Source organism: Sceloporus undulatus, chromosome 8, assembly GCF_019175285.1.
Source record: "Sceloporus undulatus isolate JIND9_A2432 ecotype Alabama chromosome 8, SceUnd_v1.1, whole genome shotgun sequence".
Taxonomy (NCBI): domain Eukaryota; kingdom Metazoa; phylum Chordata; class Lepidosauria; order Squamata; family Phrynosomatidae; genus Sceloporus; species Sceloporus undulatus.
Window position 1 is genome coordinate 1,944,455 of NC_056529.1, and position 27,574 is coordinate 1,972,028.

The 27,574-nt window shown below is 45.2% G+C and overlaps 2 protein-coding genes across 7 annotated transcripts in view; one reads left to right on the forward strand and one right to left on the reverse strand.

Moving 5' to 3' along the window:
* Window positions 1-1,040, forward strand: part of SETD6 (SET domain containing 6, protein lysine methyltransferase) — a 9,874-nt gene extending 8,834 nt beyond the window's left edge. Inside the window, 1 exon segment of the mRNA XM_042437760.1 lies at window positions 841-1,040. Coding sequence (XP_042293694.1) covers window positions 841-1,040 — 200 coding nt within the window.
* CNOT1 (CCR4-NOT transcription complex subunit 1) lies at window positions 642-27,568 on the reverse strand. 6 transcript variants are annotated; one of them, XM_042437247.1, is made up of 32 exons: window positions 27,536-27,568; window positions 26,199-26,323; window positions 25,053-25,339; window positions 21,543-21,621; window positions 20,237-20,467; window positions 19,409-19,549; window positions 19,067-19,246; window positions 18,360-18,476; window positions 18,033-18,143; window positions 17,691-17,768; window positions 17,043-17,220; window positions 16,490-16,657; window positions 15,753-15,880; window positions 15,326-15,622; window positions 14,045-14,185; window positions 13,854-13,958; window positions 12,674-12,793; window positions 12,301-12,492; window positions 11,578-11,720; window positions 11,183-11,291; window positions 10,922-11,091; window positions 10,443-10,695; window positions 7,711-7,959; window positions 7,046-7,209; window positions 5,770-5,887; window positions 4,673-4,774; window positions 4,087-4,260; window positions 3,357-3,506; window positions 2,766-2,946; window positions 2,237-2,369; window positions 1,823-1,957; window positions 642-1,700 (listed from the first exon to the last, which is right to left on the reverse strand). In XM_042437247.1, the coding sequence occupies exons 1-32, from the start codon at window positions 27,543-27,545 to the stop codon at window positions 1,622-1,624; spliced, it is 4,848 nt and encodes a 1,615-aa protein (XP_042293181.1). In that variant the 5' UTR covers window positions 27,546-27,568; the 3' UTR covers window positions 642-1,621. The 6 variants fall into 6 exon arrangements, with proteins under 6 accessions (XP_042293181.1, XP_042293182.1, XP_042293180.1 ...); XM_042437248.1 differs by having other exon boundaries at window positions 10,464-10,695; window positions 15,753-15,883; XM_042437246.1 differs by having other exon boundaries at window positions 15,753-15,883.
* Window positions 27,569-27,574: the final 6 nt, after the last annotated feature.

A 27,574-nucleotide genomic window follows, 5' to 3' on the forward strand; every position in this document is an offset into this window, starting at 1 on the left:
GCTAGAGATAATGCTGTAATTTCTCTTTAGGGAGACGTAACGCTGATATTGAGGGTGCATTTCAGTAGCCATCTTCTAGTGCAGTGTTTCCCAAACATTGGTCCTCCAGGTATTTTGGACTTTAACTCCCAGAGCTACTTGGGCCAACAGTGAGGAATTCTGGGGCCTGAAGTCCAAAATATGTGGAGGATCAAAGTTTGGGAAGCACTGTGCTGCTGGATGGCTGTTTGCCTCCTCAGATGAATTAAGAGGTCCTGAAAGCGAGCCCTGCTGAACCTCTCAGGGCCGACATCCGAGTAGATGCACAAGGAATGACTCTCTTGATTTTCATAAGTGTGCCAAACAGTCCAATTCCATATGTTAGCTGTCAGCGATGCGTAACTACTGCTTGCCTGTCTGTTCCCCCAAATTGATGCCAAATAAAAATGTGCATTTCCCTGTCCCACAGCTTCACATCTATAAAGGGGAAGGATTAGGTTTACTTATGCTTTAGTAAATTTTTATTATGAAGTTACTAGGCATCCTTTAGTGCTATATGAACAATGTTATATTCTGATAGTGTATGAAGCTGGCATTAAATAAAATGTGTGTCTGTATTATGAACAGCAGCAGAATGGCTTTGTCAGGAAGCAGGAGGCAAGTTGCTTGTCATGACTTTAATGTTTTAACTACAGAATGCATACATACAAGAAGTGGGAGAACTAAAGCCCAAGAGAACTAGAAAGGCTACAAAATACAACACATGGACCAATACATTTACAAAACATTCAAAATCCTTACAAAATGGGCTGTATTGGTCCTTTTTGTTCTTTTTACAAACTCAAAACTTTGTGGCCACAGGGGAGCAGTTAATAGATCCAGACCCTCCCCACCCCAAAATTTACAAGTGTCACGAAAGAAAATCTACAGGCCTGGTCTTGTGTCTCTTGCTAAAACAACTGCCCCCTCCCAAGGGCTCCTGGGGTTCCTCTGCCGAGGGGTCAGTCCTCCGAGCCGCTGACCCCCAGCCATTCGCTCTCTCGCTCTCTGGCCGCATTTGATAGTGGGGGAAGTGACCACCTGGACACTCACCCCGTCCCCCTCTGTTCCAATGCATTACTCATTTTTTTCCTTTGACACCTTGTGATTTATAGGTCCCCCCACCCGCAAGAAAAATAAGTTACATAATATTTAAACTGGCTTTTCCATACTCTTTGGGAGTCTGGGAATGTCAGGCGAGCAGATCTGCCCCAGACAAGCACTTGGCCTCAGCAGCAGCAGCCACCACTTTCTCTCTCGCAAGCCAGTTGGTCAGTCGGCCGGCCGGTCAGTCACTCACCCCATTACCTCTTGAAACACAATTTGCACAAACCCAAAAGTCCAGACAAATATTTCTGTTCTGTGTATTTACAATAGTTCAAAATTATATTCACAGCATCTTCTGAATTTTGGCCAAGAGTCAGAACTTTGTTTTAAACTTTGGAACATGCCCACGTAGGAGGAGGTTTTTCTCACACAAAGATCCGCAATGTAAGCCCCCTGCTGAAAAGGGAGGGGCGGCCCCACGGCCGTCCGCACAGACCCATGCGCGGCGCCCGCTTCTGTCGGCTGGATGGGATGGAGACCTCGGGGCTGGTGGCTTCTAACTGGCTCCCGTTCCTTCCATTACTTGCTGTGCCTGTTTCTGCCCCATGCAGCACTGGGCCACAGACTGGAACAGCCTACACAGAGGAGGAGGAGGACAGCTTCATTTCCAAACAGAAACTCCCCTTTCCTCTGGAAGCAGCCAAACCCAAAGGACTGCCTCCTGCAGAAACAAACCACACTCCAAAACATTACTCACTTTTCAATTTCCGGAGCACAGTGCACAAACTCGTGGTTCCAGAACTTGAACGCGGGGTTTTTAATCAGCTCAATGAAGGTTATGAGGAGACCCCATGGATGAGGTCTATTTACAATCAGTCGCTCTAACAGAACTCTGTAAAAGAGAAAGGAGGAGGAAGGGAATCACCAATTTGCCAGGACAAAAAAAGGCAGGCTCATGCACACGTGTGGAAAACCTTTGGTCCTCTTGATTAGGGTGAGCAACTGTGACACTCCAGACCTTTCCATCTGCAGCCGCCCACCAGTTCTCCACTTCTGCTCTAGACCTTTGGACTTTCCACTTCCAAGAAGCACCAGCCATCCTCTGCTTTCCCAGGACAGCCACCTTCTCTGAGAAAGAGGCAGGTGGGTCCAAGTTCTTTTGGTCTTTTACCTGGTGATCTGCTCTTGGATAGCTTCGGTGTTTGCCTCAGCAAATAGGTAAAGCATGGTACAGCTGAAATAGTGCGTGTGGCTGTTGGGGTACCGTAACTGGTTGGCAATGGCATTCAAGAAGAGGTACCGACCTGGGACAAGAGAAGAATCATGAAGGAGCCGGATGGGCAAACTAAAGGGAGAAGGAACCAGGCAGCAGAGAAGAGGAGGCAGCATCTGCTGGACCCCATCCCTTCCCACACTGCCATCCCCTTTTCCTTTGGCAGGGAACTAGCTTGGGGGGGGGGGGGGGGGGGGGTGATAAATAAATAAATGAATAAATGATGAAAATCTATGATGGATCTTGTCCTTCAAAAGAGATAATAGGGGCGGCTTCCCTTTCTCTCCCCCCACCTTTCTCAACAGAAGCAGATGAACTGCTGTGTCCTCTGGGACATGAGGTCCAACCAAACAGCTTTTTGTCCCTAAAGAAACCTATCTCAATATCAAATGCTGAGGGTTGGGACACCATCAGTGTCTGTCCTTACCTTCTGTGTCCAGGTCAACAGCAAGATTCTGGAAGATATCCATGTGAGCCGAGTGGGTGATGGTGCTCATGGAGGGAGTGCTGCCCTTGTTGTGGATGTGAGCGATAGCTTGAGTGCCAACATACAGCACCAGAGCATTGATCAGCTGGATGTTGTAGCGATTGCCGGGCTCATTCGACACCTGGCAAAGGAAAGAAAGGCAGAGAGAAAGGGCTCACTGCCATGAACACTGGAGTCTCCATGGGACACAGGCAGTCTTTCATCTGCATCTGACATCAAAGGGAGACAAGTCAAGCCCTGGCCATTTCCTGGTCTCTAACATTACACAAACAGGCTCCTCTCACCTTGCCTGCCACCTAATAAGATTATATTCTCTCCAAAGAGGCACTTCTTGTAAAACACACACACGCTTTTTAACAGAATCTGCTGTTCAGCATAAAATAAATGCAGACATTCTTTGTAGCCCATCCCACACTGGGATGAGAGTTGGGCTTTCTGGGCCTTTAGTCTGATGGTCAAAGTATGCACCCTCCCCCCGATCACACATGCACCCACCAACCTCAGCCCCGGACCCTGGGTGAAGTCCCTCACCTGCAAGTTGCTGCGCAAGTCAGAGAGGAATGTGACTGGCGACCGGGTTTTGAGATAGGAGTCCAAGTCCTTCTTGAACTGCGGAGGCATCACGCCTGTGAAGTTGGTGAGAATCCGTGGCGCAATATTGATCTCACTCAACATGTCGACCTGCCAAAGAGAGACATTAAGAGTCCTAACACTGTTTAAAAGGTTTTGGATACAGAGTCACATATTCTGGGGTAAGGAGAGCATAACATGAAACTGATAAAAGGGTTGCACACATGATTTTTCCATCAACTTGTTCTATGAATAGTTTTTCATTAGACTTTGGGGCTTACAACTAAGCATTTTTAGCTGCTCTTTCTTTTCAGTTTACTGAACTGGTTTAAAGAAGTATTTTTATTATTTTAGCACACCGTTAAACAACATTTTCAAAAGAGAAATTGGCCTTCATGTGACAAAGCTAAAATGTCAGAGTTTCACAGTTGCCAAGTGGGCAAATCAATTTCTTTATGTCCTCTCCCAATGTGGAAGATGCTGCCTGTACCACCAGATCTGAACACTTTCCCAGCCCCTGAAAGGTTTCAGAGCTAACAGGAAAAATAACGTCACTTAGATGGCCCTGCAATCGGACCAAGGAGTCTGACGCCGTTGTTTACCTTTGTAGTTAAAAAAAGCAAAGCAACCTCCCAGCAAGCGCATTGCCACACTGATAGACCTTGCAGCTTCAGGGAATTAGGGGCATTACCTTAAGGTTGGGAGTGAAGGGGTCTGGAAGTCTCATGTTCCGCGGGAAGGCACTCAAGATCAGGTTCCTCAGCTGAATACAATTTGGAGGAATCACATCACAGAACCCATAATGGTAGTCACAGAGAAATTCTGGGAAATCATGTAACAGGACAAGCAACACACGGAGAGTACCCTACAAGGACAAAAACATAAACACAACCAAAAAAAAAAAAATAAAAAAAAAAAAAAAGGGGGGGGGGAGAGAGAGACAAGGCGTAAGACTTGGTGTCCCTACAAAACTTTCCAACCCATCCCTTGACACATGGCATGGCAGCCACCTTTTTGACCCTGAGTCCCACATGGCACCAAATATGAAGAGGATACACGTGTCACCCATGCATGTGAAAATTTGCACACACACGGTCTATCATCGCAAACTCTAACCTCTTTCTGCCCGCTGAGGTCTAAGAGTGCTGATGTGTGCTACAGTTTTAACAGAGAAAGTGAGCTGTTGTGTGTTTGGGGCAGGAACAAAGTGGGAATTCAGTGGCTGCACACCAACCTCCCTCCAAAAAAATGCTCACCTAGAAAACAGCATAATTTACCTTGTACAGAATTTGCATAGGTTTGGCAAGTTCTACATTTCTCAGGAAAGGAGCCAAATATTTAAACAGATCAATTAGCAACTGAGCATACATAGGCCAGCCCTGCAAAGAGAAAGGACATTGTGAGAGTAAAGAGGTGTTCTATGGCTAGTATTGTTCAGCAATGCACAGGCTACTACTCCCCACCACCAGCGTGGCAGGATTAGCAATCCGCAAACTACAACAGCATGGCAACAACTCCCTTTTCAGAATCTCTTAGGGCCACCCAAAGCGTGCAACCAGCCGGCTTCCACAAGAAGGGACGCTCTTTGGGTTGAACTCTGTGGCTCTGAGGGAAATGGAGCAATGGCTGGCGAGACTAGCATGGCCAAGGCTGCGCACAGACAAGGACAAAAATCCCTCTGCTTCAGATTCTGCAGAACATCTATGAAGGCTACAGTGGACTGCTTTCAATTTAACACCATAATGGCATGTCCTTGTGGCAGTGACACCGGATGGCACCTGCCATGTGTAATCCCAGCGTCTGCCAAAACCTCCCAGGCATTCCCCTGGTGCATAAACACTAGCTTGATCTCAAACATTATTCCATCCCTTGCCACCCATCTTGCCCCATGGTTTTTACACAGGGAATCCCTGTGGCTGAAACCAGCGCTTAGGAGGGGCGTCACAGTCTAATGGCACGCAGAGGTTTAACTGAAAGCGGAAGCTGATGCTTCTGCTCTCTTCCTTGTGACTCCGATGGAGGAAAGGTGTCAAGGGAGGACCCAGGCTCATGCCAAACACAGTCAGTTCACTTTTTAACACTTAACAGTGTGGGCCTAATGTGATCGTAGTCAAATTCAGTTCCAGGCAAACTATTATCTTTTACAACTATTATTTTAACAATGTCGCTGAGGGTTTAAACTTTGTTCCTTGCTTAGGTGCCAAACTGAAACTTTTTGTTCTCTGCAGTTGCCTTATAGAAACACACTAAATGAACATTGCAGCACATGAATAAACCAGAAAGTCATTCTAGTCACACAAAACCTGCAAACCAAGATGCCTCCTTATTCCCTGTGGGAGCTTCGTAAGTTACAGAAGATAAACTGCAGCCACACCTTCTGCTGTGGGGTATGCGCCAGCATTCTTGCAATAAATATCCGATGGGAGATCAATTCTAGCCAAGCATAAACAAAACCTGGAGCTTTTGTAGGTCTCAGGATGTGAAATGTGTTGCTGAAATAAAGACAGAGCACAGGGGCTTGGTGTCAGAGTGTTTAGTTAAACAGATAAGGACTTGGTATTACAGTCTCACTGGCCAAGTCCATGGCTGAGCGCAGCAAAGAGGTGAGGAATGTGAGATACAAAGCTAGGCGCATTCTTTTTTAAAACGATTAAAACAAAGCAACTTTATGTCAGAATGACATTTTAGGAATCTGACCAGCTTCCCATAAGAACTCGGACACCAGAAGTTGTTCTTGGGAGAATTATCCACTACTCTGCTCACAATCCCAGTGACTGCCAATCCTCCCAAATCCAGCAAAATGCGGCATCTACCTTCCCCTCGAGGTAAAGCCAAAAACTCATGGATTATGAGACAGCATGAACATTTCTCAAGAAATAAAATAGATGAATGAATCTCTTACCCACAATACATAGCTCCCCCAGTGCACCTGTGCAGTTGAATGAGGAAAGGAAAGATGAAGCTGCTTGGAGTTTGGGGGTGCAACTCTGAGTAGTAAGGAAAGGTGGCTGGGCTGGTTTTATTTGCCTAGGCTGCCTGAGTAAATGCAAGCGCAGCCCTGGCGCTGCTGGGAAGGAGAGGTTTCCTTAGCCTGGCTACAAGGGGAGGAAAGGACTTGGACCTTGCTGTCAAATGGAGGAAGGGGTTATCTTTGTCTGTGTAGAAAAGAGGACATGAGTGGAAGGAAGAAACTGGAACCGTGGGATGGCTCAAAGGGTTTCCTTTGCTTGCATAGGGATGTGTGAGCCTGGAGTCTGTTTTCGTCACCTGGCAAACTTCTTCTTGTTCCTCTGGAGGTAGACTCTGATATTTTGCCATTTAAAACTGTTTAAATTGGTGGCGGGTTAAGGAAAACCACTAACTTTGTGGCTACTTTAGCCCTGTCGGAATAACTACTCCCTCTCGCCACCTTCATTTATGTCAATTCCATTTACATTAAATTTCTGAGCTTAATAATTTTTAATAGATAGTTCCAAAAGACTCTGGGCTCCAACAAAAGAGAAATCTAGCCGCTCTTTCTGAAGGCTTGCTGAGCTCTTGAATGCCTCCACAAATCTGCATAATGTAGTTTTGCTATTGATGGACACGTTACACCAAAGTGGGGAGTGGGGAGTCTTACTTTGCACAGTGATGAAATCAGTAATACGTACCAGAAGGCTGTGAGTGTTTGAAAGTTTATGGTTTCCAGAACATGTTCAGGGGCATTTAATTCTAAAAGCAACATGATAAAAATGCGATGGTAGGGAAGCTGCTGAAATTCACTCTGGCGGACATCGTGGTCCTGCAAAAGGACTCCCACCACGATCCCAAGAACCTGCAAAGACAAAAGAATCCATTAGCTCCCAACAGTTTTCGCAATTGCCATAAGCCTCCTCTGAAACCACATTAGCCAGGTATTGTATAAGGACCACAATAACAAAAACCCTCAAGGAGTGTTTTCTGTTCTGAGCCCAGTACTTGTTTGAACGCATCCAAGACAACCTTCCAAAATGCTGACTTGGTTTGTGCTCATACAGGCGCTATCGTCTGCTCAACCATATTTAAGGAACATCAAGGACCCACCTCCTTTGTCTTTGTATCATGTTTTCCCTAAGAGCGCAAAGCCCTTCCTGTGTCATCTCTCAACAACCTTGCCAGGTAGGTCAGTGACTCCTATTACAGATGGGTCAAGGCCTAGAGGAAATAGAAGCTTCCCTGGCATTACTTCATGTCTGGACTGCAGTTCAAATAATGGTGCCATCCCATGCCCAGTTCTAACCCTCCAACTTCGAAGCGCCGAGTCCGAAACGAAAGGCCCTGACACTCCCCTGCCCACCTTGTTCAGCAAGTTGATCTTTGTGACTGTGTTGGTAGCCTCCCCAGAGTGCTTCACCAGCAGCGCAATGAGGCGCACAAAGGCATCCAGGTTGTGGTAGCACTTGGCACGGATCATGGTGGGGTTGGCAGCCGGGTTGTGCTGCTGCTCCGCTTGTGCACGGTAGCTGATCTCCACACACATCTCAGTGCAAAGGCGGAAGAACCTGGTGATCAAGTCATCCGTTTTCAGGATTCCCTGCTGATGCATCTGTTGAGGGAACCAGGGGAGAGTCAGACCAAAGAACGTGTCTTCATCTGAAAAGCAACACTGCAAGTTGGTAAAGCTTCCTACAATAATAGTGTGTCACATATGAAAACCTCTATGTAGACTGGTCTCACATCTTTATGTCAGCACCATCTTCTAGATCAGTGGCTCTCAATGCCATTTAATACACTTCCTCATGTGGTGACCCCCAACCATAAAATTGTGGTGTCTCGGTTCCTAAGACCACCGGAAATATGTGACCCCCATGAAAGGATCACTTGACCCCAAAGAGGTTGCGACCCACAGGTTGAGAACCGCTGTTCCAGATGGAAAAGACTGCGGCGTGAGCGAGGAAGGCTCCTTGAAACCCAAGAGTTTCCTGTAAACAGCCATCTGTAATGCCACAGGATGTATGTGGTCAGCCTATGGGGAAAAGGGAGGCATGGGTTCCCTGAAGGATGTGCCAAACTGCGAAGAGGAGCAGCAGCGGTGGGGCTGTATGAGGGGAATCTGCTACCAGCAGAACTTTCTGGCCTCAACATACAAAGAAACGGCTTCGCTCAGAATGGACACTGAACATACATGTGCCATTGAATGAAGCTGGAAGTACGGCTGTGGCAACCTGCTTGTCTATTTTGTCAAGGCAAGGTGTTAAGGTGCACAGCAGCAGTGGCAGCATGGAGAGCAGGCGGTTTTCCAATCACACCACTCCAATACTTGAAATGAATGGCCAAGGCAAGCTCTGGGAGGTGATGGCAACTTAAAAGGGAGGGAGGGATGCCAGTTCTTTCAAATACAACGGTCAACACACCCAAAATACAATACAGCTGAGGACCTCATACAACCATTGTTCACATAATCTGGCCATCTTACACCATCAAAGCAGAACAAATATAGTTTCACAACATACACTGCTGTGGTCATAAGTGTGAGTGTGTGCGCGCGTGCATGCTCTCTTATTAAAGTCTAAGTGGAATCTGAATGAGAAATCCTCCTAAAGACAAGCTGGGAACTGGAATATGTTAAGCTACTCATTCCAGCTACTCCTGCTACTTTCATTATTCTTTGAGTAATTAAACGAATATTTCAGTCACCTGCAAGGTTAACTTGAGGCAGCAGTTATTGAGAAAGAAAATTTCATTCAGAAAACAGTGAAGTTTCATTTCACAAGACATTTAACACTTTCAAGAACAGAAATATTAAACAAAATTTCTAGACCAGGCAAACCAGGCAAACTAAGCCCAGCCTTGGAATCAGTTACAGAAAGCCTTGGGCGTCTTATGCTCCACAGTGGAGCTCCGTTAATTGTGGACCTCATACTTCTGAAGAAGCCTTTAAAGCAACCCATTAACTTTTGAGGGCACTTTTCAAGATCAGTAAAACAACAGAAGCCAGCCTGATTTCCAGTTATTCTCTGCACATTCATCTGGACTATCCCAAGTATGATAAACCATATTCCTTGATGTCTTATCAAGTGCTTGTTGGCATAGCAGTTTGAATTGGTTTATTTTGTGCGGAATACATCTGCATTTCCCGCACATGGCTGGAAAATTGCACACTGGTGACTTCCAGGGAAAGCCAACTGTGGTTTGGCAAGCAGCAGACATCCGTGCCAATGAGTCACTGAGGAAGGCAGTGCTCTTGTGGCAAATGTACTGCTACCCTGTGGCTCTCCTTCTAGTTCATTCTGGCTGTAAAGTACTTTGGAGGGATGGCGGCAGGACTGGGAGGCCAGAAGGAGGCCAGAGGGAGAGCCCCGGAGACGGCAGGGCTGTGGAGCTGGACTGTCAGCCACCCACAAGGACCAATGGAGAGATGCTGCCTCCACACTGGACCAGAATGGGCTTTCACAACAAGGAGCCCAAGATCTGTTGCGTGAGCGGAGAGGAATAAACTAACCTTGCGTTAGGGGGGCCTCCTCCGATGAGCCAAATAACTTGCCCTCATGTCCATTTTGCCTATTGGCCTTTGAAGCTGTCCCCAGAAAAGGCGCGGAACTGCCATAGCATGCCAGCGTTCAACTGGGCTTAAGCTTTCACCCAGTGGGTTTCTATGGCCAGGTGGGGATTCAAACCCTAAAGTCCAGAGTCCTTCAAAAACTGGCTAGACAGTAATTTATCATAGCATTTCTAGTATACTGAAATTTGAGGATTATGAAGGTATCTGACACATTTATCGATAGGTATCTTGTAAGCTAAAGTAGGGTCAGCCCTGGTTAGTATTTTGACTGCCAATGAATACTAGGTGCTGCAGGCTATATTTCAGAGGAAGGGGCTTGGCAAACCAAGAGAACCCTACAAAATTCATGGAATTGCCATAAATCAACAGTGACTTAAAGGCACATAGACACACAAAAGTGTTAGTCACATTGGAACACCTCTATTAAAAAAAAAGGTTTTCAACATTTTGAAAAGAAAAGGTATGGGGAATTAAGGTTACATCTGATGCAAGGGCATCACACGATAGTTATGTTGAATGAAAAGCACCTCTCTTTCCCCAAGCTCTACCTGTCCAACAAACGCCGAGAAAGCTTTGGTGCTATCGCGCCCGGCGGCGGCCGAGTGGTAGAGGTTCACCCATTCCCGCAGGAGATATTCCGCCTTTTCCCTCAGGCCGGGAGGGTCATCATACTCTGACGCCTGCGAGATCCCAGAATGCATCATGAAATTTGGTCCTCCGTGTGCACGGTCAATCATGGCTTCGTAGTTAGACCGCACCACCTCCATCAGCTGCGGCAACCTGCAAGAGATCCGGAGTGCAGGAGTTTAAGCTTTGGGATGTGCGCAAGGGTCTAAAGACATCCTAGCATACAGAAAGACAAATTGTAAATTGTATTTTAAAGATCACATTCGTCTACACTTAGCTGAAATGGAAATTTAAGACTGGGTTGGATAAAATCCTAAAGGACATCAACAGAAGGGGAACACGCAGCACTGGCACTAGCACCAAATGCTCTCAGCCTTACCCCTCTGGAGCATTTCCTCTGGAGTGAGCGTTAATTCTCATCAAGGTTTCAATGGTGTGGAACAGATCCGCTTCCGTGATGTGAGCTACTGTTCTCTCATCCACCAAGAGAATTTTCACCAGCTGCATTGCAAATGCCACTGCCATGTAGTTCAAGCCATTCTCCATTGACTGTAAATGGAAAGGAAGTCAAACAGTGAATGGCCTTCATCCAACGCCATGCGCACTGACCTCAAAGTCACCATCTGCGTTGACATCTCACCTGAGCTAGGTGAAGGTCATACTGCTGCATGTTAACAAGGTGGTTACGGATCAGTAGCTCCACAGCTTCTACGTTGTATTTGTATTCATCTCGACACTCAATCAGACACCTGGAAAAGCAAGTCGTTTTTGTCATGGCAATTTATCCTCCTCTCAGTCTCGATATACAGAGCACTGAGATTTAAGATGTTATCTCTTCAAACACACCACGCATTCAGTTACAGGCATGAATCTTAAGTGGCTTATGGTGCGGAAGCCAAGAAACAGTAGTACATTGCATTCAAGTGACCCATCTGCAAAAAAGATGTGTTTACATTCACACAAGTCAAAAGGTTTTAGGGCAAAATTTCTGCACCCCTCAAGGCTTTATTCTTCACCCATTCTGCCATTACTGACCTTGTGATCTGCTTGTTGCACCACGGAGACCCATAGGCACGGCCGTCCTGCAATGCTTTCAACACAAGCAAGTGACACTCACGGTAGCGGAGGAGAAGGTCGGCATCGGCGCCGCTGGTGGCGTCTAACAAGCCTTCAACAGCCTGCAGGAAGGACAGCAAACAAACCATCTGCTGGTGGCACTCCCACTGTTTGCATTTACTCTTTGGACAAGTGACACCATAACATTACAATGACATACATTCTTGTGCAACAGCTTTACTAAAAATATACTATAACCAGGAAAATGCAGCAAAATAAAGGGCTATGGCAGGGGAAAGAAAGCTTCTACCCAACCCTCACCAGAAAACATATGCTATGTCTTGGGACTGCAGAACTGTAGTTGCGTATTGGCTAGGAGCCCCAGAATTGTGCTGGCGTGTTTTATTGTAAAGTGTTGTAAACATTCCTTGAGGATTATTCAGTCAAGAGGTAAGAAGATACACCTCATCAAAGCAAACAAAAATACTCTGGACTGGTCTTTGTGTCTCACCTGACAGCCAAATGTCTTTAACCCATAATCATTTCCTCCCACCTCTCCTCTCCTCATTGTTGTGTTCCTGTTATGAGTTATAAGCTCAATCAGCTTATTCATCCGCAGAATGTATGCTGGGACTTTGGAGAAAGTGCTGCTCCATGCCACCCGATCTCGGGCTTGCAGGTTAGAGACATTCCCACACCAACCTTTTGGAGCAGCCCAAGGGCCGCGATGGCATCCCGAGAGTTGCGCGCTACCACCACCGCCTCCAGGAGGCTGCGCAAGGCTTGAGTCTGTGGGTTCATGGCCAAAGTGTGAGGAATGGACTGCAGGTGCTGCTCCAGCTCTGTCATACATTTATCATAGATCTGCGCTACATCATCTGTTGCCCAGGCTTGCTGATTTAAGACAGAACAGGATTATCTTAGGTTAGTGCACGTACATACATGCATGAAGGCTTGTCACAACCACATTTTTTGTTTCTTCTGTTATATTACCATATATATATATATACACACACACACACACACACACACACACACATATATACACCAGAACACTTTTCAACTGAGTTTCTACCTTCATTGGCTGAGCCAGGATGCCTGTGGGTTGAGTTGAATCATTGGTTGGTAAGAAACCAGGGACATTTCGTGCAAATTCTTCATATACAGCTAACTGCTTTGGGTCCACGCCACCAACCTTAAAAAGACATTTGGAGGAATATCAGCAAATGTGGCTATCATTCAGTACTACACAATGAAGAAAGTACTACACCTGGATAGTATCCCGTACAGTGGACTGACAGTCTTTTCCTGACCGAATTAGGCTCCCTGGGAAAGTTATGCTTTTTCCTCTCAACTTCAGGAGAAGGAGCAACATTCTCTTCCATTGCCTCTCAACATTTTAATGGCAGACATCATTCTTGCATTGCTTTCCAATCAATGTATTAGTTTCATTGGACCACCTACTTAAATGCAAACACTGTTTAAGATTTTGTACAGACCAAAGCATGTCTGGAGAAAACTTATGAATTTTGGTAGTGATTTTTCAAGATGTCACGGTATTAAAACAATCTTGTTTAGAAGATGTTTTACAGGAGATTAAACATATCTAACCACACAACATGTTATAAAAATCCACACACTTTAAGCTAAAATAGTAATCACATATCAATGTAAGAATAAGGTTGGCAACTGTTCAACAAGCAGAAATGTGGTTTCAAAAAACTGAAAAGGGTACAGAAAAGAACATCCAGTCAGTCAGGGAGCTGGAGCATCATCCCTAGGTTTTGAGGAAAAGCAGATGCATCTGGCACAAGAGGGAAGAGGTTTAATTTAGAAAAGGCAACTAAGGGAGGAAGGTTGAGAAACAGAACTCTCATCCACCAATAACACTATCAACACAGGCCTCATCCAAAGAAGCAAATTGTCAGAAGACTCAGGGGCAGGCAAAAGTAGTCCTTCGTCATGCAACACACGCAGCACTGGCTGTACGTGATATGCAGCTTTAAGAATGGGATTAGACAAATTTAGAGAGGAGAGTTTCAATACAAGGCGAAATGTAATGAGTGGCTCCTTTAAACCCAAAAAGAGTTTCAGTGCAACCCAGCAGCTCCATCAAATAAGGAGCAGAGTTTTTTTCCTGGCATTGGGTTCCCTAATCTGGTATGGGAAGACTCCCAACAATGGCGACAGAACTGCAGTGAGAGCCTCATTTCTGAGGGCCATAACATCCCCAGTAGTTCCTCCAGGCCTCTTACCTTCAACCTGATCTGTTCGGGCATCCGTTCTGCTTGGTAGGTCAGCACTACAGGATCACAGTATCGCCGACCCTCCTGCCGCGCATGTTTTCTGAGCTCAAACTCCTGCCACAAAAAGCCGAGACAAAGATCAATGGTGTGGAAACCATATACCCCTTTAACTTTAAACTGCAAAGTGACCGCCTACTTACAGTGGCCAGCCTCTTGTCCATTTCCGGACCAGCTTTCTCCACAGCTGTCTTCTGGATGAAGCAACAGGCCAATTCGCAGTTATCCTGAGCCAACTGTGCTGCTGCCTGCTCCATCATCTCCCTCTGCTGCGGGGAGGCTGCCTGGAATAAAGGGCAGTCCGTTAAAGGAAGGCTCAGTCTGTCATGGCCTCCGATTCATAATATCCACGTTCTTAACAGAAAACAGTCTTCTATGAAAGCAACAGGAAGGAATTCAACGATGCCTATGCAACCCCACCCTCCAAGGCAGTCTATTCCACTCTCAGACAGCTCTTACAATCAAGAAGTTATTTTTAATGGTTGGGTAAAATCTTTTTCTTATAAATTAATTCCCTTATTTCATGTCTCTACAGCTGCAGAAAACAAGCTGGCTTTATCTTCTATGTGACTTGAGATATTTAAAGACAGCTATCATGTCACTGCTCAGCCTTTTCTCTGCTCCGTGCTAAATATATCCATCCCGCTCCCTGCCATTCCTGCTAGGGCTTGGTGCTTTCCAGACCTCTGGCCATTTTGGTCACCCTCCTCTGGACGCCTTCTAGCTTGCCCACATCTTCCTTGATGCCCAGAACTGGACAAAGGGCTCCGGATGTGGTCGGACCAAAGCAGAACAGAGTGGCACTGCTACTTCCCTTGGTCCTGACGCTATGCTCCTCTTAATGCAGCCTAGAACTTCATTGGCCTTGTTAGCTATTCCATTACATTGTTGACTCTTGTTTAACCTGTAGTCTACTAAGACCCCTCAATCAGTTTCAAATCTACTGCTTTGAAGCCAGCTGTCACCCGTATTTATACATTTTATTCCTTACATTTATCCCTATTGAAATCCATTCTGTTAGTGTTGCCCCAGCTCTCCAGTCTATCCAGGTAATGTTGAATCCTGATCCTCTCCTCTGGGGCATTTGCTACCCTCCCAACTCCCCGTTCAGTGTCATACATACATTTGATAAGCATGCCTTCTACTCCATCATCTATGACATTTATAATGTTAGATGTTAAACAACAGCATAGACCCCGAGCCAGCCCAGTAGTCACTTCTCTCCAGGATGAACAGCAATTATTGGTAAGCATTCTCTGGGTTCGGATTTATGCTATTTAATTTAACATCTTTCTAATATCTTTGAAAGCATTAAAGCAGCAAACATCAGCTTGAAGAGGGCATAAAGATACTCTATGAAAGAGTTAAAATGCAAGCCTACCAAGCAAGTTTTAACCTATTTTGCTCCCAGGAGCCCTTCTTACCCGCAGTGCAGTGGCAAAGCTGTTCTTCAGGTTGGTAGCAATGCTCATCAGCAAGGGCTCCCTGCAGGTAATCATGGCCATGCCAGCGGTCAGGTTGCGCATCATGTGGTGCGCTGCCACCCGCATGCGCGACTCCTCAGAGTCTAGTGCAAAATCCTTCCTCACTATCTGCTCACAAGTAGTCATGGCAATCTTAATGGAGCGATCCACCACCGGGTGAACAAGTTCTTGGACTGCGCGCTCAATGGCTTGCCGCACGCACTGCTTTAACTGTGGATGGGTCTGGAAGAGGGGGATCTAGAAAGACAAAAATGGCAGCTATCACCACCCACATTGACACAACCACCTCTCTGCTAAAACTAGCCAATCCTGCCACAAAACCCCACCCAAGCTAAAGAAGAATGCCTTTCCAAAGTCCGGTACTTACAGTTGGGTTTAGAGTAATGTGTGGAGCTAGCCCTCCCAAGGAGTAAACGTTGATATCGTGGTAACTGTACTGTGGCTGTGGAGGAACAGTAGCCGTACAAGTGGTGCTGGTAGCCGGTGTTGTGGAAGCTGCTGAGCAACACAAGAGCAACAGGAGAAAGATTTTCACTATCTCTCTCCCAGAACAAAAATCACGCAATAGTACAGAATTATCTAGGAAGCTCATCACTTTAGTTACCCAACATAAGAATTTTGGCACCTGAAGTGGCAAATAACATTTGCTCAACACTGGGAAAACCAGTGCTGGCAGAAATAATAAATGGCCTTTTACTGAGTGTGGTCAATGGAGATTGTTATTCCTATAAAGGACGCCTGATATGTCAGTTAAAAAGCAGACTAGAGGCAGGTGGCCTCTGACAGCAGACACATCCGAATTATGCCATGGCTTTGGGACACATAAAATGAGTTACCTTCTTTCTGCCTGAAAAGGAGAGGGCATCTTGTTCAGGATTTCTCAGGGATTCATGAAATTTCCTGTCTCCACTGAGAGCAAAATCCCCACTCAGTGTCAGAAAAGGTGTGGATATACTTAGAATTCTAAGCATCTGCGAACTAAAGCAAGCACCACTTGCACCTTATATCTTATTAAACTACAGGAGAAGACATACACAGAAGGAACACTCCTGCCCTGGAGTACATTGTGACTCTATATGTGACTGACAAATCTGCCATCTCTACCTCTGACTGCCAATTCAGCTTCAGCAGAGTCACTTGTCTTGTACAGAGGTGAGTTGGGATTATAAATCCAGCTGCCACACAAACTACCGTGGAACCATGAAGTTAAGCCCAGTGCCCCTTCTGATCTGTTGGGATGTGTGTTATAAGGACTGAACTTGTACAGAAGCACTAAACAAGAACAAAAAACAGTTAAAATTTACACTGCCATTCTCAGACATGCTGAAAAGCGTAAACTGTGACTGTGTTAGATCCATCTGCAGCCGGGCCCCTCCAGTCACAGATTTTATCAGCAGCCAGCCATTTCGTAGCCACAGTCAGGGAAGCTGGGAGAGCGAGGCAAGCATGGCGACTTGGGCCCATGTGGAGCTACAGGAGGAGAGAGCTCAAAGTGCTTTCCATTTCCCTGCACTGGTTCATTTTGTACATTTTTCACCTTAAAGTAGTTGAGAAAGCAATTCAATGCACATGTGAAGCAGAAGCACCTTCTCGGAGTGCTATGGGGGGTGCAGAGCCCTATGTGGACAATGCAGGCAAGGGCGATCTAGCCACTTACTGGTGGTTGAAATTGGTGGCAGCTCCTCTGGCTGTTTTACATCTTTCTTTGGAGCAGATAACTGTTCATCCAGGTTCTTCAAACGGTCCTTGTCTTTCAAGAGGTTCCCAGGTTTCAGTTCATTGATGTCAAGGGCAAGGTTTTTGCAGAGCACTTCTATTTCAAACTTCAGATTCAGCTGTGTAATAGTTAATCATTTCAGGTTTAATAATGTACCTATTTTCAAGCTATACCACCAGTGAATGTTTTCATCTATGTCTTCCCCCCCATGCCAAATCCTAAGACACATTCTAGAGAGCTGCTACATGGTTTTAAAAAAGCACTCCAAACGAGAAGGCGAACACTAGAACAAACAGAGGCAAGACCAGTGTTTAAGCAGTTTCATTTTCATTGAACTGGCTAGACCTTTCTAGCCAAATCTATAACCAAATGCACTGTGACAGATAGTGATCAAATAGGAAGTCAGGACGTTGTCAGATGCACTGAAGTGGGCTCACATCTATGAAAGCTCATGCTAACAGCTTCTTTCTTTCAGATCGTCTCAAAGATGCATACTGATCCCTTTGCATACTGATTTTCCAGACTAACACGGCTATGTCTTTAAAACAAGAAGTGTTGAGGAGCACAAAGAAGTTAAACGCAATTTACTTTTAAGTCATGTTCCTGGTGCAGCTCTGCCAGTACATTCATGATTGCCATGGTCCAAGGATTTGGAGGCCTGAAAACCTGCAGAAAAATAGAAAGAGCAGAAGGACCCAGTTAATAGCTCCATTTTCAAGAAGGTGCTGAATCAAACTAGCTGGTACTGAGAAGCACGGTTCATCTTTTACCACAGGGAGCTCAGGAACAAGTGCAACTGGAAAAGAACAGGGGGACCCTGCAAGCACACTGTTCTCCTCTGCTAATGCTACAATGGACATAATCTGCGATACTTTCTGAGCAGATTACAGCTTCCCTTGGCTCCCCTTGCACACTGTCCATCAGACTTACCACGCTTCTTACGCTGGATTCCAAGACTTTGGCAACAAATGGCACAACGTACAGAAGCTCCTGCTGTCCTTTAACATAAGCCTCCAGCAGCAAGGACTTCACATCCAAATCCTAAAATCAAAGCAAGGCAAGTGAGACCCAGTAATGGACAAAAACAGACAGGAGGAGACAGATTCAGATTTCTTTCTAAGCTTTGCCGATTCTCTTTGAGACAAATATATCTATGCTGCTAAAGTACAAGAAGAAATCTCGATGCTGCAATGTGAAAAGGATGCACTGACGCTTCCATCTTTGTATTTCCACACTCCTGCTCCCCGGCAGCCTCACCGTGTGCAAGATGGGCTTATTCTTAGCCAGTGTGATCATCCCCAGCCAATGGCCCAAGTTCTTCAGCAAGGAACGGTCGGAGAAGTTGGCAGCAGCTTTATCAGATGTGAGTAGCACCTAAAGGAAATATACACAGGGATCATCAAGACCGCCACAGGTATTTAACCCGACCTTCCTTGGCTCACATTTCAGTCCTTTTACCAAGATCTATAAACTCTCTCTTGCTACCCAATGATAGTTTTACCTGTTTTAGCTAATTATTGTGCTACAAGTTTAGACACCACAGATGACTGTCACTGCTGACATTTTCCATCTGTTCTTCACAAATATGAAAAACATTAAATTTGCAGGCTCTCACTAAACTCTCATGCTAAACTCTGGTTTAGAACTTAAGTCTCTTCTGGGCCAGTCCTAAACTTGTAGGACTGTAATTATAGCATATATATATATATAGCATACAGCATTACTATTACTACTAGACCATATTACTGTAAAATATCACCTAAACTGGACAGAAGGAGGTTACTTTTATACCCAGCATTATATTTGTTAGACCACCTCTTAGCCATCAATTAAGGATGATTATAACTGAAATCCCAGTAAACCAAACTTTAAAAAATTCATTTGCCACCAGTTACCCCTGGATAACTGCCTTTTTATCTTTCCAAGGAAGAATGAGGACGAAAAACAAACTCCAGTGCACCTACCTTGATATTTCTGTAGGTTTCATTTAGAACCATTTTGTTGAATTCTGGATTTTTCAGGGTATCAAGGAAATTTGAATAAAGGCTATGGAAGTTTGGCTCAATACTAACTCTCTTCATCACAAGATACTGTGAAACCCAAGGCATGAACTCTTCTTTCACCGTTTCCTTCAGTTCTTCAACCTGGCTCATTATATTAAGAAGAAAATGGATTAATAAGCTTTCAGGAGACTGTTCTGAAGCGCAGCAGCCTGGTGTCTTGTAAAGATCACAAATTACAAATTTTCCCTAAAGATCCAGGACTGATCTCCCAAAAGAGAGAGAAAAAAGTTGTGCACTCCTTACCTTCTGGGTCATGTTGGATTGAGACAGGTTGTTGAAGATAAAAGCAATCTTTTCCTGCACATTTTCAGGGGGTTCAACAATCCTCTCCGTTTGATCTGTGGCCACGAGCAGAGTATCAATGTTGGTTGTATTAATTGAAGGCTGCAGAACAAGAACAAGGATTTAAAGGAATAATTTAGTTTAATTAAATTAAGATCCAGTGGACTATGCATTTGGACTGCAGCACAAACACATGTGGTGCACGTCACAATTTCAGAATGAAGTTACCAAAGAGTGACAAGAGTTGCGCAAGAGCTTTAACTTTGGCAGGCTGGCCGTCTGGGCGACACGGGGCACAACTGGGATGACAGACTAGAGTTATGGAAAGGCAGCAACATGGTGACTTCCAAACAAATTCAAGATGCAAACCAGTTGGAGAAGAGCAGAGAGTGACAGAAAGGGGTTTTGCGCAATGACACCATGCAATTAATGAGATTTCCAGGGGAAGTAAATAGAAATCTGTAAGTTTTCTAAGTGAAAATTCAAGGCAGGAAGAAGCAAGCTCCTCAAAAATGACAGAAAACAATTGTGTTATACATGAACAACTAAACAAGGCAGCCAAAAATAGACAACTGATTAAATGTGGTGGAAAAGAGGTGACAAAACAGCAAAACCTTTATCTAAATAAATGTGGTTAAAACTGCAAAGGGTTTGCTTCAAAACCTCCAGACAAATCTAAACAATGTACACAAAACACTGGCCCAATGGTTTTTCTCCAAAGCTGAAAGAAAATCTCTCACATGCCTCCCTTCATGCTCATTCCAGTCGCAGGGCAGCTCATGCGCTTACCGGCACGTCCTTCTTGAAGCTGACTCGACCCACTGGCGTGATGGCAGTCTTTGCCACGGTGGTGGTGGTGGTGGCGGTGGTCACGATCGTGCTCACTTGACCCGCAAGTGGGGTTTTGGCTGGGGCCTGGGCCTGGGCCTGGGCCTGGGCCAGTGCAATGCTTCCAGGAGTGGTGATGGACCCCTGCATCTTCACAGGAGGGTCTCTGGATTGCTGTCCGTATTCAATGTACTGCAACAGGCAAGAGGCAGGATGCTCTTTAAAACTTATGTGCACCCAAGAGATGTCCGATGCCTCTCAGAACCTCTTCAATACAAAAACAATGCCCCAAGTTCCTAATCAAGATATTCTTGGGAAATTCAAACCATTAAAACCCAGCTGCCATGAAGTCACAGATAGCCTCAGAAGGAGCCCTTGTTTTTCTACACAGACACACAGAGCCTGGCCTACATCTATTAGTTGCGCTACCATCAGCTCTGGAGGAAAGCTCTATAATACTCTATTGGGGGAGGCTGAGGGGCTGCACACTTCCCCAACCCACAACAACCTGAATTTTCCCTCCAAAATGTCCTCCAAGGGCGGGGGGGGGGGGGGGCATTACTGCCAAGCTTTTAGCCCCACTCCAGGCCATTTCAGGTCTAGGACAGGCCTTTTTGCAAAAAAGGTGACGGGGGGGGGGGGGGGAGTCAGCAGTCATTGAAGGTGTTCTCCTCTGGTAAAACATAATGAGAATAGACACAGAGCCTCAGTACTGTCTGAAGCAAATATATCAAATCTACAGCTGGCCAGGCTTTCCATCTGAAACCTAAGCCCATATTCAATAGAGCATAAAGAACCCACTAACCCACTGCTGACCTTGCGTTGTCACCCAATGCAGCAACCCCAAACCAACATTGCTTTTAGTGTTTGGACGACAGCCTTTGGACCAGACCTCCAGGATCCTAATTCCACTATCCCTGGTTCTGATTGTTTTCGGAAGGTCTGGGCAGACAGACTGCTGTGCTGCACGGCAGGGATGATTTGCCAGGAAACCCTTTCCACAACCCATCACAGCTGCACTTCTCTCCTTCTTGCCCAACTCTGGACACAAGTTGTGGGGATTCCTCCTCTCACCAACCCAGACAAAGAGCCCAAGAAAGTTTAAATATAGATACTTGGAGGGGGAGTTGTTCACACAGAACATTTACAGATCCCTTTGTGCCTTTTATTAAATGGACCCCGAATCTTCTCAATACACAAAGCCAGCGAATGCCAAAGTGTGTCCCTCCCCACTGGGCCATCACTTTCCATGGCTTTGAACACTTACCTCCTGCAGGTGATGAGGGAACTGTATAAAGTGACTAATAGAAGCCAAGTGCTGACAATACTGAGGATAGTCCTTCAATCTGTCAATGGTAAAACTATCCATTAGTAGGAGAAAATAAATAGCCTGGTCAAGACCACCACCATCACAAAACAACACAACACAACAATGGTTAGCCTTCTGTTAAGTTAACAAAACTGTTCTCAGGACTCCCTACTTATAACATGCGAAAGATGAAGTGGATGAAAAGTGGGCAGATGCTAAAAGCTTTCGGATGAGGCAGTTCTACTTCCATGAGGGCCACAGACCGCCTTTCATCTTTAACCAACATTTTTGGTTATCACCTTTTTTGGGCTTCAACCAAAATTTTGCAATACCGTATATACTCGTGTGTAAGTTGGCCTCATGTATAAGTCGAGGCTGAGTTTGGAGGCCAATATTATGGATTTTAATATGACCCGTGGATAAGTCGAGGGTGCAGTCACAGTCCCTCTGCTCCACTTGCCTCTTGGTGCTCCTTTGAGTGGCTGCTGCCCTCGAGACTTCCCTGCTGCTCTGCTTGCCTTTTGGTGCTCTGTGAGGGCAAGCTCCAAAAAGCCATCTCTGCTGCCATCCCCAGTGCTCCCTCTCCCATGCTTCTCCCTTAGGGCTCTCTAACTCAAAGTGTTCATAGAATCATAGAGTTGGAAGAGACCCCAAGGGTCATCCAGTCCAACCCCATTCTGCCATGCAGGAAATCCAAATCAAAGCATTCCCGACAGATGGCCAGCCTCTGTTTAAAGACCTCCAAAGAGGGAGATTCAGATTTTTTGCTCCTTTGTATATTTTGGAGAGGAAAGAGTTAAAGAAAGGCTCCTTTCCCCCCACCATTTCAGTTTGGACTCTCCAGCAAGTCTTAAGCTTCTGCCCCTTTAAGAACAGAGCAGCTAGTGGTTCCAAAACTTTGCTCCTCCAGGTTTTTTGGACTTCAACTCCCAGAAGCCTCAGCCCTCTTAGCTAATGGCCTAGAATTTTGGGAGCTGAAGTCTGAAACCCCTAGAAGGCCAGAGTTTGGGAACCATAGAGCTCTCTCCCTTTTTCTTTTTCCTGATGCTGATGAAATCTGGCAAGCTGACTTCTACCAGCAATAGCTATGGCCAGTGTTAGGTTTTTCCCCCCTTTGAAAAATAAGCAAATGAACATCTGTCCCTTCTTTTTGCCCAGGGAGAGTGCCCTTAAGAGAAAGGCTGCCTGCCTTCCCAGGGAAGCAGACAGGGAGGGAAGGCAGGCAGCCTTTCTCTTAAGGGCACTCTCCCTGGACTAAAAGACCTGCAAATCAACCCCCGGTCCCCAGAAAGAGTCACGGCGGCCATTTTTGGAACTGCATTATCATATATACGCATGTATAAGTCTACCTAAGATTTTGAGATCAATTTTTGGGTATACATTTTTCGACTTATAGACGGGTATATACGGTAGATGCCACTTGGAAGCCTCTCAGGGCTGCTACTAGCCAGTTCCTGAAATGGGATTGTATACATACTCCTAGTGCAAGGGGGACTTATTTTCCCATAGGAAATCACTGGGCAAACACTCCCTGTTTGGAAAATAGCCCTATCCAGGAATTTAAAAGATGGAAAAGACCTCTAAACTTAGCAAAACCCACCCCAGAGATTGGGAAGGGGACACTACAGGCCAGTAAAAGGAGGGGGGGGAGTACTCTATTCCTTTGGAGGAATCATGGGAGCTCTGGGGCAAAAAACAGACTGGGGGCCACAAGCGATCCACAGACTATATCAGGGGTAGGCAACCTTTTTGAGCCGGGGGCCGGGTTGCTGTCCCTCAGACAACTGGGGGACCGAACTCAAAATGGCGCCCGGAGTGGCGCGGAAGCTGCGGCGGGGGCAGCAATCGGCGGCAGGACCGGGCTGGGGCAGGTCCCAAGGCCTCACCGGGCCGGATCCGGCCCACGGGCTGTAGGTTGCCGACCCCTGGACTATACGCTGCTAAAGCATAAACATCCTCATTAGCACTCAGCAGATGCACAGAACATCTTTGCCATAGGCTTAATAGTTGTTTTTTCAAGGAATGCTGCTCTAGGGCTCCCAATAAAAAGTCAGAAAGCACCAGAGCAGTTTGCAAAAGAGGACATAGAAGCATAGACTTAGAAGAGACCACAAGGGCCTGCTAATCCAAACCCTGCTATGGAGGAATACAGTCAAAGCACTCCAAACAGATGTAAATCTCTCTACTACTTGCAACCGGTTTCTCGGTCCTCAGGATCTTTTCCTCTGTCCTCACAAACCTATTTACCCATCCTGATGGTCCACCCTCTTTCCCTTCTACTTTAGGTCTCAATGCAAAAGCTACTAACCGAATTCTGTCTGTAAAGTATCCCACAACCTAAATACAAATGTTGGCATAAAACATGACCCAACTGGCACAATTTAGTCATGTGAAAAAGTATTTTTAAAGTGTGGCACACTGCTTTAAGCCTTGTACAAACAGCAGTACCATATGTTTTCATAAGGAAACAAGAGTTGCTTTTTTAATTACCAAACTGGTAATTTGAATATATGTGCGGAAACATGTGTCTAGGTTTACATGCACCTTGAAAGAGGACCAAGCCATATTTGTTAAGGCACAAAAAATGTGCACTCACAGTCTTAATGCATTTTTATTTAGAAATGTCCCAATAAATTCATCTGGATTTACTGCTTGGTAAACATGCATTGGTCTTTGGTCTCATTTTACTGGCTAGGCTGCTGCAGAACCACTGCAACTATTTGAATTAAAATCCCTACTCAGTGTGGAACAAGCTAAAGTCTGCTGTACTGTAGTGTGAACCCTTCCAGCCCAATACAACCTAGTAGTAGTATTGAACATAGAAAATCCTCGCTACATTAAAAACCAAAAATCGATGTTTAAATGGTAGCATGAAGGAAGGTCAGGCGGAAACGTCAGGAGAGAGAAATTGGCGTTGGGGACATGGGAAGGATTTAATTTCTTTGAGAAGGAAGAAAATGGTCTCAAAACTGATCTGTACTGTGAGACTGAGAAGGAACTACTGGCCAGCACTTTGACAAGATGGCTTCTGGTAAGTCTAGCCAACTAGTTTGTTTTAAGAGGCTCTTCTCATTGATATGTATGGGCTACAATTGGGCTTGATTGTTCCCAGTTTTCATAATTCTATGTGTCATCATCACATACAGCAACAATGATTTGGAATCTCTTCAATTCAGGAACCACAATGAAGTATGAGCCACTGATTCTAAAGCATGTATTCATCTGAATATTTGTCTGCAGGCAATTGCGCCCCTATCCAGATTGTCTACAATGGATTTATGTTCTCTTTATACTAAAATATGCATTCCCTTTATGAACTTTACTTTATACTTCTATTGTGGGAAACATTCAAGAAGTGCAACATTACATTAATCATGTATTATTACATAGCTAAATAGATTGCTAAAGTAGGTAGGTAGAGTTAGCTTCCTCTATGAAATTCTGGAAATATCAGAAAAAGACACTCACCTATTTTTAAATCTATCTAGTGCAGCAATACCAAAATAGTACATTTTGGATGTAAAAGGCTTTCGTAAGGCTTCAAGTACATAGCGCAAGGCCAGGCCCAGGGCCATGTATGTAACCAGTCCTTTCTCTATTATCCCACCAAAGAGACAGGCTGTTATGTGTAGCTCTTTATCGGGGTACTGGGGGAAAAACCGATACTCCTCAAACAAGTTCCTCAGCATACAGTTAAACACTTCGCGTTCCCGTTTAATGTTGGAGTCCTTAAACCTCTGTAGCATTTCTAACACCTGCAAAGAAACCAGAAGGTTATGAAGAGACTCAGTGATGCTCAGCCCTTTCTCAAAGGATTTTCCAAGCTTGCGAGGAAAAGCCCCCAATCTTTCCCATATTTGAGTGCAACTGAAATCAATGCTATACATTCAAACAGAAAAGGCTGCTCATGGAAGAATACTTCTCATGGGAATAAAAGTGGACTCATACAACAAACAGCATTCGCTAGAGTTTTCAATTCATCGCAGTAGATATTTTCAAGCCTTTGTATCATAATCATTTTCAAATGTCTTTCTGGACATCATACTATGTTGCTTCAAATTCCTTAAAATTTAAGCTTAAATGCATTTTAATGGGAAAACTGTGATTTGATCAGATTCAGAAATTGGAACATATATTGCTAAGTAGCACTCCGCTTATTTAGGAGACCACCAAACCCCCCGCCCTGGAAGAAAAACCCACCTGAGAAACAGAGGCACAACTGAGATAAAAGACATGCAGAACATTCCCCCAAAACTGGTTTTAGTGCAAGGCGGAATTCATTTTAAATGCACCAATGCCCTTTTAGTGCTTTGGACTTTCGGAAGTCTACTGAATCATGTAAAGCCATGAAACTTACTGATGAAGCTAACTTTTGGGATAGCTACCTTTTCACTGGGCACAAATTAAAACACCCAATTTTACTTGCACAAAAGTTGTCTGCAACCGTATGGGCAATACAGCTTGGAACCTTGAAATTTCCCTCAAACTGCAACCAAACAAAAAGCAATGTTGTAAGCACCTACTAACCCAAATGTTTTATATAACTGGAGACAGAGGGGGGGACCCAACCCATGGTAAAGGGAGAGAAAGATGAAATGGTTCCCCAAAGCATACCTCATCGACGGACATGGTTGGGTGCGGCGGGTGGTTATAAATACGCTGAAAATAGCTGTTGGCTTCATCATCAATCTCTTTACTAAAGTGCTGATTTGCCTCTGGCCATACCTGAGATAAGTCAGCTGTTGGAAAAGGGTAGGTACAAATGAGTAAGCCCACCGAATGCAGGAAACATCCATTCATTTCACAATGAAAGAACAAAAGCCAAGAGAAAGGATTGCAGTTAACAGACTCAGTATATTCCTACCCACCAACGTCTATTGAAGCCCCCCCCAAAAAACCCATGCTGGAACAGTCCAAAGGATCAGAGCTGGCTAGTGCAGCATTCTGTTCACAGAGAGGCCCATCTCACAACATGGAGCCCACAAGCACAACATTTATTTATATCTTTCTTGCACAAACTGGACTAAAAGGCAACAAAAATTTGAAGTCACATATGGAAGTATTTATTAAAATATTAAAAGGCATTTAAACAAATCATATTGTAGCACAACTGAATTAAAAAAAAAACTCTACCCTACCCATTAAAATCCCCTCCCCTTGTGTCAACAGTCACAAGCCTGTTTGAATAAAAAGATCCTTGCTTCCTGGCAGAATGGTAAGAGGTGTACTGGGAGGCAGAAAGCCCATCCTCTGCTGTAACAGAGCCCCACAGCCTGAGAACAGCCACTGTAGGAATGCAATACCTCCCCACGGTTCTTGAGGGACCATTTCTGCAGTAACAAACAGGGGTTGTATTCTTCTGTAGGGCAACCTCCTACAGACAAGCCACCAGAACCTTTTGGTGTGATGGCATGTTCAAGCCCACTGGACTGCTCCAGCTGCTCCAGAAGAGAAGTCATGAACACGGAGAGAAACCCACAGAAGCAAGGGAGAGCGAGCTGAACAAGTGCACAAATGATTGCTCAAACAGCTAATGTTACAGACGAACAGCATCCTTTGTGAGCACTGCACAAACGCTACTACTAACCTGCTATACCTCTGCACGTGGCGTGTGCTTTTAGGTGCCTATCAAAAATGGAAGCATGGTTCATCTTTTGCTTAAGAAAAGAAGGGGGACCATGAGTGGATGCTCTAGATGCCAGTGGTACCGCCATCAGACCCAAGAGGAATCCTCCAAGCTTCATAGCCGGTAATCTAAGGTCTTATCCCAGCCCCTTCTACAAAGTCCTTAATGCAAAAAAGCTGAATAAAAGTCTGCATGAGGAAGAACACGAGCCATTGCTCTCATGCCTGCCACAAGGTGTATGCAGAGTGTGGCCTCCCCTAGAAAGGACCATGCATTCACCGCACACCACAGCCACACTTCACAGTCGGACAACACCACCACTTACAAGGTTTCATCTTACTCTGCTGGAATGTCGGCTGGTTCA